The 12,402-nt window shown below is 46.7% G+C and overlaps 1 protein-coding gene across 1 annotated transcript in view; it reads left to right on the forward strand.

Moving 5' to 3' along the window:
- The first annotated feature begins 1,502 nt into the window (after window positions 1-1,502).
- The window catches only part of Sgpp2 (sphingosine-1-phosphate phosphatase 2), a 115,252-nt gene continuing 104,352 nt past the window's right edge, over window positions 1,503-12,402 (forward strand). Inside the window, exon 1 of the mRNA XM_036173673.1 lies at window positions 1,503-1,845. Within this exon, the coding sequence (XP_036029566.1) occupies window positions 1,684-1,845 (162 nt within the window). The 5' untranslated portion in view covers window positions 1,503-1,683. The remainder of the gene's footprint in view (window positions 1,846-12,402) is intronic.

Below are 12,402 nucleotides of genomic sequence, written 5' to 3' on the forward strand. Positions count from 1 at the left end.
CTCATGAACCACTGAAAACTTGAGTCGGTCAAAAAGGCTATTTGGCACCATACTCAGTGTGCCATCTTTTATGCTGTCTTTTTTTTTTCTTCTTCTTTCCTTGGATAGCAACAAATTTGGGAGACTCAGACAGACATCCAAGTGTCTTCATGGGAGAACACATTTTTTAAAATCTATAAAGGCAATAGATTGGGAGCGACTGTAATGCCAGCTGTTAAAATCAAACCATGGGGTTTGATTCCCTGTCTGTAAATGACAGCAAGCAGCACTCGGGGCTGGGCTGGGGTGGGGTGGGGGAGACACGACACACGACCATGGCGCTACTGCCTCCTGAGCTATACATGTATGGATGTGACATCACAGGGCTGTGACAGCAGCCCCATGCTTCTCTGTAAGAGGAAAATAGTATTTCTGAAGAAGTTACTGCCTTTTTAAACACCTTGACCATGTTTTCCAGACAGGACTAAAGAGCAAGGGAAGAGACCACACCATCCTTAGACATCAGGAACCAAAGACCTCCCAGCCTAGAAGGACAACTGGCTAAGCAAGGTGGTGGCAGGTGTTCATCCACAGCCAAATAGCATGATTCACAAGTGCAGCCAGGAACAACCTCTCCCCATCCCCCCACCCCTGCAGCCTTCTGCTCCCAACTAAGGATTGGATTGTAGTCTTGCTGCAGGGCAATCACCTGGGCCTCCTTTAACTGTTGCTTCTCAGCCCCTGCGATGAAGTGCAGAGGTCATTTTAGGATCTCAGAGACCCGGAAGGGGGGTTTAACAGGACCTAGGAAAAACTGGGGCACATCTGCAGGACATTTCTTTTGCTGTTCTAAAGCAGTCGCTGGGGCGCCTTGTGGTCGCTCAGCACCTTGTTCCCTTTGGGTCTAAAGTCTTACAAAGACCCAGAGCTGGGGCCGGAGGTGGGAGTGGGAGGAGGGAGATTTCTGTTTTTACATGACATCTCTCGGGTTGACTCCAGCCTCTGCATTTATTCTATTCTTGAACAAGTTCGAAGGGGGTGACAGGCCTGTGAGGAGGAAACTTTGCGTCAAGCTGAGTTTGGAAGCACTGGGAATTCTCCCTAGAAGCCGGACTCCTGGGAATTAATCTTGCAGAAACCAGGCAAAAGTGGGGACAGGGAGCTGAGATGTGGGGACGTGTGTGTGTGTGTGTGTGTGTGTGTGTTTGTGTGTGTGTGTGTGTGTGTGTGCGCGCGCGCGCGCGCGCGCTAGGGACCAGCTTCATCTTGGCCTCAAGATTTGAAAGGAGGGTCCCAAAGCTTCTGGGCTTCCTGCAGCGTTTGGAAGGATGCACCCGGCAGGTGCACCCATGCTCTTCCTTAGTAGTTAGTCTGTACTAGCCCGACAGAGTGGTGTCGGCTTGCAGGTCCAGCACCTAGACTCCTCAAAGCAATTGCGAGAGCGCCCTAGGGGAGACAGGTGGGGTGTGGGGCTGGGGCTGTCCAGAAGGCGAGGAAGGGGCCAGGTAGAGGCAGGCTGACACCTGAGTTTCCCCGAGTGCGGGGCGGGCGCTAGGACCCGGGTGGCGCACCTGTTGGCTGGCGCTGCGCCCCGCCCGCTCGCCCTGCGCTGGGAGCACCGGCTGCGGAACGCCAGGCCAGGGCGCACGCCCAGGACACGGACGCGCGTGGCTGCAGGTCGGAGAAGCGGGGTCGCGGCTCACCATGGCCGAGCTGCTGCGGAGCCTGCAGGATTCGCAGCTCGTGGCGCGCTTCCAGCGCCGCTGCGGGCTCTTCCCGGCGCGGGAGGACAGTCCTGGGGAGAACGGCCCCTCGGAGAGGGCGGCGAGGGTCCCCGAAGTCGCGCATCTCCCCGCCAACCCGCAGGTAACCGCGGGCAGGTGTCTGCCGTGGGGAGGAGGGCGACGGACGCCCGCGTACCTGCCGGTCACGGCGACCCGGTGATGGGGACCGGCGGGCGCCATCCGCCGCCACCCGGCATCCACTAGGGAGGGTGCGGCGGGGGACAGTCACCCGATGCCACTCTCTATGGCTGCAGGTGGCAGCTACGTCCTTTCAGACAACACCCAGGGCCTTTGCATGTATCCGTTGAGAGACTTTCTACTTTAATTACTTTAATGAGTAAGTTCGTGTTTCAGTAGATTCCGCCCAAAGTGTGAGAGTTACGTAACTGGAAAGTGGGGATGTCCTTGGCACTTCCCTGGGACACAGCTTGAGAACTCCCCCAGAGCCCTTAGGTTGCTGCCGCGTCCTCCTTTTGCTCCTGTTAGACTCCGGAGTTGCGCGCTTTGCTTCGCTGCACCCCCAGACTTAGGCTCCTCAGAGGATGCACAGCCCCCACCTCCAGCCACCCGTAAGGATGGGGGTCCAACACGGTCTCCCTCCGGTATTCCCTAGTCTTGGGGGCCTTGCAGCCTGGTCGGTCTTTCACGACTGGCCTTAGTGGCCTTTCCGTAGATGCTTTGCATCCTGAGCGAGGTTACACAACTCTACTGCGGCTTCGCGTTGTGCAGTGAGCTGCACAGGGACTCCTCCAGGCTGCAAGGACCAGGCAGGCGGCAGATGGCAGCTACGGAAGCTTGTCTCCCTTGGGCACCCCCAGCAGCTGCCCTTTCCTTCGGCTAAGCAGAAAATGACAAACCAGGACAGAAGCAATTCTACTCCCCGCCCCCCCCCCACGCCCCACCCCCAATGTTTTGTTCCTCTGTTAACTGGAAGGTGACACGTCCTCGCGTATAGATAGATAACTAGTTAAGAACCTGGCTCTTGTGTAGGGATAGAATACGAGAGGCACTGAGTTACAGAATTCATTTGGAAAGATGGCAGTGGGCTGGTTGTGTGTTCTCAGCTAGAGAAATTCTTTACAGTGTTTCCACTTCTTTCACAGTTCCTTCACTGTGTTGTATGGCATGCGAATAGCTTTTAGATTAATTCAAGACCCCTGTCTTTCCTAGCACCTTGTCTCCAAAGGCGACAGAGGCAGTGCATAAGACTAATGCCCCGCCCCACCCCCCCCCCCCGGGAGGCATTTCCTGAGCAGGCACCCTGCTTCTCTTGAGGACCAGCACCAGCTGCTCTCTACCTGTCTTCTCCCCTCTGTACCTGCTCTTCCTAATTCAGGAAGGTGAGGACCGAATTTTTCCACGGGTGTTTCTTAAACTGTTTTTTACAATTCCAGTGATAAAGTGATTGCACATTCTGGGGGAGATTCCTCTTCCCCTTTAAAAAACAAGCTGAGCATATCCTTTGCTTCTCGGAGTGCACAGGTGGTCAGGGGAATCAAGGAGTAGAGTTCTGGTTCCCACTCCAGACTTGGATTACTATAGCCCTGAAGTAAGTAAAAGAAAACAGAAAATGCAGGATAATGACTTCTTGTAGTGGCTGTAACAGGAAAAAATTAACTCGAGATCTTTTGATAAGAGAAGGGGTTGTGAGTGTTTTAAAAGGTTTGTTTTGAGAGAGTGGGAAGGTTAGCCTTTAACAAATACATGGGAAGTTTCCCCAGAGGAGTAATTGTATCCCTGCCTCCAGATAACTCACAAGGGCCTAAGGGGGCAATTGTGAAAACTCATCCCTACACCCCTTTCCTTTCTTTTCTGGCTTTTTACAGACCAGGGGGTGGCTGTTCTGCAAATTTTCTTTAAAAGACAGTTTCACTGTGTAGCCCTAGCCTTGAACTGGTAAAACTCCTGCCTCAGCCTCCCAAGGGCTGAAGTTGTAAGTGTGCATCATCAAATCAGACACGAGTCCCCTCTCAAGGGCAAGCCTTTGCAGCCCTTTGCTGCTTCCAGGGTGGCTCTGGTTCTGTCCATTCTCCCTGCTTCTTGAGATATATTCCTTGCAGAGCATGCTGCATTGTATAACTGCCTTTGTGTGGGGATTTGAGGATGCTCATTTTCTTTGCTTGGATCTTCACCCAGTTGAAGTTCTGTGAATGTTGTGGCTATCTAAGCATAGATTGTAGAGGAAAATCAATAGCTTTTAAGATTTTTAACAGAGACTACTAAAGATCAAATTAAAATATCAAATGATTTTTTTTCCCACATAGCCTAGAAGACAGCCCTGGGACACTGACAGGATCCTTCAAACAGTTGAGAAGTTAATTCCTTCCTTGGAGTTACTTGAGATCTCAAGGAATCTAATTCATCTTCTGCATTTTCTGTATTTATTGTAATCTTTAACACTAGATGAGTAAGGAAATGAATAAACGCTTCCCATACAAATTCTCATAATACCACACACTTTTAGGTTAGAGATTAACTAGGGTGGGGCTTGGCTTTCGTAAAGCCATCATTGAAAAATTGGACTTGGCCTTAGACTTTGTTCAGTAGGTCTGAGTCCCTAGGATTGAATGGCTTGTTGGGAACTACCCAGATAGCTGCATAGTTTCAGGAAGCCAGAGCTTTTGATTCCAGAGTCTAAACTTGAAGCTTCCAGGGCAGAAATGCCAGGGCTTTGTGTATGCCTTGCTGGGAAGGTGTGAGGCATCAGACCTGGCTGGACAGGGTAGAAATGAGATACAGGTGCTACCAGCTGCTATTTACAAAGTAGCAAGTTTGCAGGGTTAGCCATCAGAGGGCTTTCTTGAATGGCCTTGGGAGGTAGTGTCCTGCTCCAAGCAGGGATCCTAGGACTGGGCAGGGAGGCAGGGGCTAGGACAGAACTGTTTATTTGTTCTGAGGCCAAGCCAACCTTCCATACAATGGTGTTTTGATGTCTGACAGCCTTGTTTGCCCAACACAGTTGTGTGTAGGCTTTGTATAGCCTTTCTTCATCATTATACTGGACTAGGAATGTTTAGACTTCCCAAACATTGCTATGCTCAATAAATACTTTTTGACAACTGCTCACACATAATTCTAAAATTTGGTTGAGTAGGAATTAAAAATAGGTTGTGTTGAAAAATACTTTGCTCCAATCTGGGCGATGGTGGCACACACCTTTAATCCCAGCACTCAGAAGGCAGAGACAAGTAGATCTCTGAGTTTGAGGCCAGCCTGGTTTATAGAGGGAGTTCCAGGTCAGCCAGGGCTGTTATGCAGAGAAACCCTGTCTGAAAAAAACAAAACCAAACAAATAAACCCAAACAACAACAACAAACAAAACCAAAATATTCTTGTTCCAAGACAGCAGAATGTTATTTAACACACACACACACACACACACACACACACACACACATGCACACACACATGCTAATTTAAGAAATACAAAAGAAAAACAATGTAGGAGAGATTATTAATATATTGAAAACTGTTTAAAAAGGGTCAAAAAAGCAATATAGTAAAAGGATACCACCATCACCATAAGAGCAAGTCCAACAAGCAAAATAATGTCCAGAGTGGAGCCCAGCAGAGCTGATGAATGAGTGAGAAGCTATGGGTTCTCTTTTCCTGGGACTCACACCCTTAGGATGTTCAGTGTGAGGGTGGACATGAGCCAGGCAGTGGTCATGACAGCCGGGACATTTTAACTCCATATTTTGATTATCCTTTGTGGGGTGTTCAAGCTTGAAAGGGTAGATGCACTGTGATGATATTGTGCACCCTAATAAACTTATCTGGTGTCAGAGAACAGAACAGCCACTAGATAGACATAGAGGCCAGAAAATGGTGGCACTCATGCCTTTAATCCTAACATTCCAAATGCAGAAATCTGTCTGGATCTCTGTGAGTTCAGCGTCACACTGGAAACAGCCAGGCATGGTGACACATGCCTTTGATCCCAGGAAGTGATGGCAAGAAGCAGAAAGGTATAAGGCGTGAAAACCAGGAACTAGGGCTGGTTAAGCTTTTAGGCTTTTGAGCAGCGGTTCAGCTGAGATCCATTTGGATGAGGACACAGAAGCTTCCAGTCTGAGGAAACAGGATCAGCTGAGGGATTGGCAAGGTGAGGTGGCTGTGGCTTGTTCTGCTTCTCTGATCTTCCGGCATTCACCCCAATACCTAGCTCCGGGTTTGTTTTTATTAATAAGACCTTTTAAGATTCATGCTGCAATGCACCACTTTGAAAACACAGATGTGATGACCTTTTTTTCTTCCTTTTCTAGTTACAGATGTTTTCATTGTTCAGAGGAGAAATTTTGAGAAAGCATGAAGGACAAATTTACCCATGCCCTTGCACTGCCTAATAGCTGCTCAAGCAGAGTTCAACATGGAATTTAATGACTTCTTGTTACGCTATCACATGGATTACCGGGAATTCTATTTGTCTATTGCTGGGCCTTTAGATCGTTGTCAGTTTTCACTGAAAAATAGCAGCATCTTTATCTAGTTGTGTTTCCACATAGCATTTGTAACCTCCTAATTTAAATGTCCAGACAGGGATGAAAGTCATAGACACATGTCATGACTTTTCATAGGTTTAACCAAAGGATCCCAGAGGCAGGGTGTAATAGGATGAACGAGCCTGAGCACACACTTCCCTCTCTTGGCCAAGGTGACACATTAGTGAGTTCTCTCCTCTTTGGAATACCTAGGCCACTTGTACTTGTATCTGCTTTTTGCTTCCCTTATTTATAACCATTTATTGATCAGCTGCTGTGTTTCTGGGACATTCATCTATCTCAGAGACACAAATGAAATTTAGGTCCTTGCCCCAGGAGGGCTCAAGTAAACAGGGGCAACATGAAGAAAAGCTAGGACGGAAGGATGAATGTGGGGCCAGAGAGATGGCTCAGCCGCTAAGAGCGCTCACTGGATGCTCGTCTAGAGGACCTGAGTTCTATTCCCAGCACCCACACGGCAGCTCACAACTGTCTGTCGCTTCAGTTCCAGGGGAGTCAAAGCCCTTTTCTGGCTTCCATGGTCACTAGGCTTGTGTACTCAGTGCACAGACATACATGCAGGCAAAACACCCATACACATGAAACAATTTTTCTTTCAGAAAAAAAAAAATGAATACAGGAGGCAATAGTAGGTAGAGCTTGGTTCCCCAGCAGAGACCTTGATTAGGGCTTAAAGAAAATAGATCACATAGATAAAAATGAGGAAAACTCATTTACTTGAAGTTCCTCGTGTGCTAAAACTTGGCATGTGTCACTTTGGGTGAATGATAACAAGATTAGCATGAGATCAGTACCATCAGGAAAAGACTGTCCTACTTAAAAGGGGTAATTGAAACACCTAAAAATAGTTAAAATGATAAGTCGTATGAATAGCTTACCTCAATTAAAAAACGCCCACAAAAGTTCTACACCCCATTTAGGGAGATAAAACATGCCATTTCCTGTTTTATATTTTGAAGTTGGAACCCAGGGTGTCAAGCATACTAGGCAAGCACTCAACTGCTGAGCAACAGCCCTAGCCATTGTGGGGTGTGTGTGTGTGTGTGTGTGTGTGTGTGTGTGTGTGTGTGTGTGTGTGTGTATGTATGTATGTGTGTGAATATATATGTGAGGGTGGGGATGGAGCCCAGAGGTCAACCTTAGGTATCATTCCTGAGTATCAAACACCCTGTTTTTTAGACAGCGTCTCTCATGGCCTGGAATTTAACATATAGGCTAGGCTGACTGGCCAGTGAGCCCCAGGAATATGTCTGTTGTCCTTGTACCCTTGCTGTGCCCATGGCTCGGGATACAAACAGATACCACCATGTCCAGTGTTTTCACAGGGGTTTGAGGGATCAGAACCTGCTGTTGCAAGGTGAGCACTTCAGCTGTTGAGCTATTGCCTCAAACCCCCACCCCCAACTTTTTAAAGGTGGGCTGCACATAGGGGTTTGCAGGGAATATAGTATGGAGAGAAGAGAAGGGAAAGTAATGTTACAGTGTAGAAATAACAGACACTATTTTGGCCAGGTGACCAAGGTCAGCACCAACAGTGAAAGTCCTTATTGACAGTGTGGGCTCCTGATAAATATTTAAATTATGTATCTTGATACATAGTGACTGCCAGTCTGCAAATCCTGCTAGTATGCTTCAGAACTGTAGAAGTCATCAGAAAGCAGGGAAACTGAGAAACAGTCATAGTCAAGAGGCGCCTAAGAAAACTGATGACTGGAGAGGATAAGCCCTGCATGAGATAGAATGCTAGACCTTAGATGAAAACTAAGAGTTTGCATAAAGAATGGACTTCAATTAATTAGAATGTATCCATTTTGAAACAAACCTGCCATACTAATTTAGAATGTCAGTACCCATGTAGATTGGCAGCAGAATGTATGGAGAGAATGTGGCCATTCTATCTATCTTCCTAATTTTTTTAAATTTAAAACTGCTTTAAAAATAAAACCTATTTAAGATTCAACACATGGGTGGCTAATTGAAAGGAGTTCAGATAGGAATCCTTTATGAATATGTAGGCAGGATAAGAAAAAATTCAACATGGGAAAAATGAAGCATCTTAAGACACCAGCTTCAGTGTGCAAGTGTAGTAAGTAGCTGTTCCAGCTTTGACCTGAAAGTATTACCCCCATTGAGGCTTTGGTAACTGTCACACCTACAAGGCAGGGCCAAGACAGGAGCCCTTAAGACCTGAGACCCGCATATGCCGGCTCTCTTGGTTCCTGGATCCTGGACGCTGGAGGTAGGTTGAACAGAGTTTTCCAGAGAACACTGCTGCACTGTACTACACCTTTCCTGGACCCTGTAACCTATCCCTTTACTTGTAAGTTTCCCCACAAAATAAACCTCCCTTTTAACTACATGGAGTGGCCTTAATACTTCAACAAATATGCAAGAGGAGAGAACAGGGTTTCACTAACACCAGATCCAACTGCCCCTGAGCTGAATGGCAGGTCCCTGATAGCAACTGAGGCTGAGAGCAGAGACTGTGGCCTGGCTGAGCATAAAAGTGTTAGATTTTATCTCCAGCAAATGCACACACACACATGGGGGCGGGGGAAAGGAAGGGAGGCTTTGTAGAGAGAGGCAATCACACAGCAAGGCAAAGAGTGGGAAATACATATTGATTTCATATCCATGTACCCCATTTATCATATCCTGCCAGTGCACCCCTTTAATCAGATTCCATTAGAATAGCCAGTGTCTTAGTTAGGGTTTGCTATTGCTGTAAAGAGACACCATGACCATAGCAACTCTTATAAAGAAAACATTTAATTGAGGGTGGCTTGCTTACAGTTTCAGAGGTTCAGTCCATTATGATCACAAAGGGGAGCATAGCAGTGTGTGTGCAGGCAGATGTGGTGCTGGAGGAGTAGCTGAGAGTCCTACATCTTACAGGCTACAGGAAGTCAACTGACTCAATGGGCAGTATAGTAAGTATATGAAACCTCAAAGCCCATTCCTGCAGCGACACACTTTCTCCAACAAGGCTATGCCCACTCCAACAAAGCCATGCCTCCTAATAGTGCCATTCCCTATGAGATTATGGGAATATGGGATTATGGGAGCCAATTACATTCAAACTACCACATCCAGGAATATTGGGCACCTGGCTGATCCTATTCAGTAAGCTGAGTTTCTCTGGAAAGAAAATGGAGGGTGGATTTGAAAGAGCAAATAAAAAATCTCTAGCATTGGTACAGAAAAAGCTTGGTGTAGCCCTTCTGACTGGCAGGATGGCTAAAGGCAGAGCTGTAGGCTGAAGTCTTAAAGTAGCAGAATTTGGACTTCACCCTAAGGACTTGAGGATGGTGAATCAGTTTCACTCTGCAGGGCAAGTTAGAATTAGTAACATCAAACAGTGATTTAAGAAGGGATTTCGGGGTTTCTCTGTGGGGAAAGGGTATGTGATTTACCGTAATGCTCAAACGGGAATTAAGAGAGTTGGTGTAAAAGCCTTTTAGATGGAGCTGTCAGAGTCAAACAGCAATATGACTAACCTGAAACCAGACCTTAATGTCTGTTTGGGGTTCTTCTGCCTATGTTGTCTTTCTCATGCAAATGGCTTCTTAAGATGGAAGCCATCATGTTGCAGATTATGGGGCCATCATTATTGCTACAAGCTGATTGGATAAGGATCAAGTCATTGAGCTTGTGGGCTGGACAGCATCTTAGGAAATGGCCAGGCACAGACTTCATCCATCTGGGACCTGCCTGTTGGATACTGACTAATAAAATCCATCAGCTTGTTAGTGGGGTGTGGGTTAAATCCCTCTGCTCACTTGAGGGAGCCAGAACACAAGACCCAGACACAAGGACTTAAAGAGAGCGAGCTGGCTGATGAACTTCGGGAAAAAGAGGAGACGCCATTCAATGGGAAGCTTAAGGCTGAAAAGGCAATAGGAAAGTGGGTGCTGTGGTGGAGAAGAGAACACTGTGTGTATGTATCAGTGGAAAAGCAGACAAAGAAGTTCAGGTGGAGATGGGAGCTGCTGGATGTGGGGGTGGAATACCGCCTGGGGACTTGTGGGAAGGGAGCTGCTGTAAGGGTCTCCCTGTGCAACCAGGATGTGTTGGTCCCTGCCACTTGTATAGATTTTTTTTTTAAAGATTTGTGTGTGTGTGTGTGTGTGTGTGTGTGTGTGTGTGTGTGTGATATGTTTGGGTGCACATCTGAGCTTGAGTTCACATGTACACACACGTATGAGGAGGCCATGGGATAACCTCAAGAGTTATTCCTCAGGAGACCTCCACCTATTTTGGAGACAGGATCTCTCACTGGCCTCTAGCTAAACAAGTAGGCTAGACTGGCTGGCTTGCAAGCCTCAGGGATTCATGGTCCCTGCCTCCCACATCTGCCTTTTTAGTTTTCTTAAAGTATAGGTTCTATGGATCAACCTCAGCTCCTCATCCATGGTATCCCAGCACTGGGATCATTGTCTCCCTCACGTTGCTTGGGCTGGGACTAGGGACATGGAGAAGACAAATGGGACTCTGCTAGACTTACATCCTTCTGCTCAGGCTAACATGGACCTCCAATACAGCAAATTCAATACTTTCTTGTGTGTGTGTGTGTGTGTGTGTGTGTGTTTTCCTGGTGATTCTAAGGATTGAAACTGGGGCATCCTGAATGTTAGGAAAAGCTCTATACCGAGCTGTATCCCCCATTCAGGACTACATCATGATGGATATGTGAGGTTCACCTGTCCCCTACTTAGCATCAACATAAACACCTGCCCTCTCCTTTCTCAGTGGAGCGTGGGACTTGTTTATGCCTGCACAATCATCTGGTTGCATCTTCTTTTAGTTTTATAATGTTTCCAGGGATGCTGATTCCTGCCTTTTCATCCAGGAAACCAAGGAAGGGTTTTGATTAATGAATGACTTTTAATTGCTTTCATTTCTTCTGTTGGACAGCATGAAGGGGAGTGCACACATGGTCAAAAGTGGTTGGTGGTGAAACATTTGTCAAATCGATAGAATGAGACTCGGTAACCATGTTTTAGGAAGTGCGTTAAGAGCAAGCCAAGTCTAATGCTGATTTCCTTCACTTAGAATTAAGGTGTCAAGGTTTCTACATGTTCAAGAAGCAATTGCATTTTCTGTTGCCATAGTTTTTGTTAATTATTAAATCTCCTGGTGGCCTGATAAGATTTGATTGTAAGCCAAGGTATTCTTGCATTTGATGTAGCACACACTTTTCTTTGGAGAAAACATTGTCTGGGTTTCCAGGCAACCCATTAAGAGTGTCCCTATCTGTGTCAGATCTGCGAAAACGCTGGCATTTGGAGCATCCACTGGTCTTCATTGTTCTGCTTGCCTGGTGAAATACATTCCACATGTTAGGAAAATAAAAGATTGAAAAAAATTCCAGTCAAGACCGCAATTCACATTTCTGATGTCTTCTCTTGCTTCAGTATGGGATGGACTGATTGGCAACGTGTGTTAGAGAGGAAAATCTGCCGGCTTGGGCTGGGCTGGGCTGCGCTGCGTGGAAAGAGCAGAGGTTAGCCGCCCAAGATCTTGGAGTGGGATCGGGAGTCTGAGGAAGAAGAAATAGTGTCTTGCAGCCATTTTGAATACTACTTCCGCAGCCCATATCCTTGGAGTTTAGCCCCAGCTTCCTGTGGCTCCATCAGTGCTGGTTATGTGGTAATAGCGCCATTACAAAGAAGAAAAAAAACCTTGTCTACATTTTTTGGGTGTGTTTTGATTTCTCTAAATAGTGGAAAAAATATTTCTGGAGAATCTTATGGGAAAGAGTTAAGTAAAGCAGAGATTGCTGGGATTTGAAAAAGAGGAACGAAGGAAGGAAAAAGGTTCTGGGCAGAATGTTGGGAGCTGGACGCCTGGAGCTTAATTCGAAGGGAAAGGATTGGTCCTCCTTGAAAAAATGTTGATTTTTTGGTGATCATTAGCTAGAAAGATAGCAATTTTTTAAAAAATTAAATTTTGTTGTCGTTGTCTTTTAAGATAGGTTTGAGTACCCCAGGATAGCCTCCAACTCAATAAGTCCACAGTGTCTTTGGATTCTGATCCTCCTGGCTCTGCCTCCAGAGTGCCTGGATTACAGACAAGCACTCCCACACTTGGGTGAGATGTAGGAGGACCTAGAGATTGAACTTGTGGCTTTACACATG

This window comes from Onychomys torridus, chromosome 23 (genome assembly GCF_903995425.1).
Source record: "Onychomys torridus chromosome 23, mOncTor1.1, whole genome shotgun sequence".
Classification (NCBI taxonomy): domain Eukaryota; kingdom Metazoa; phylum Chordata; class Mammalia; order Rodentia; family Cricetidae; genus Onychomys; species Onychomys torridus.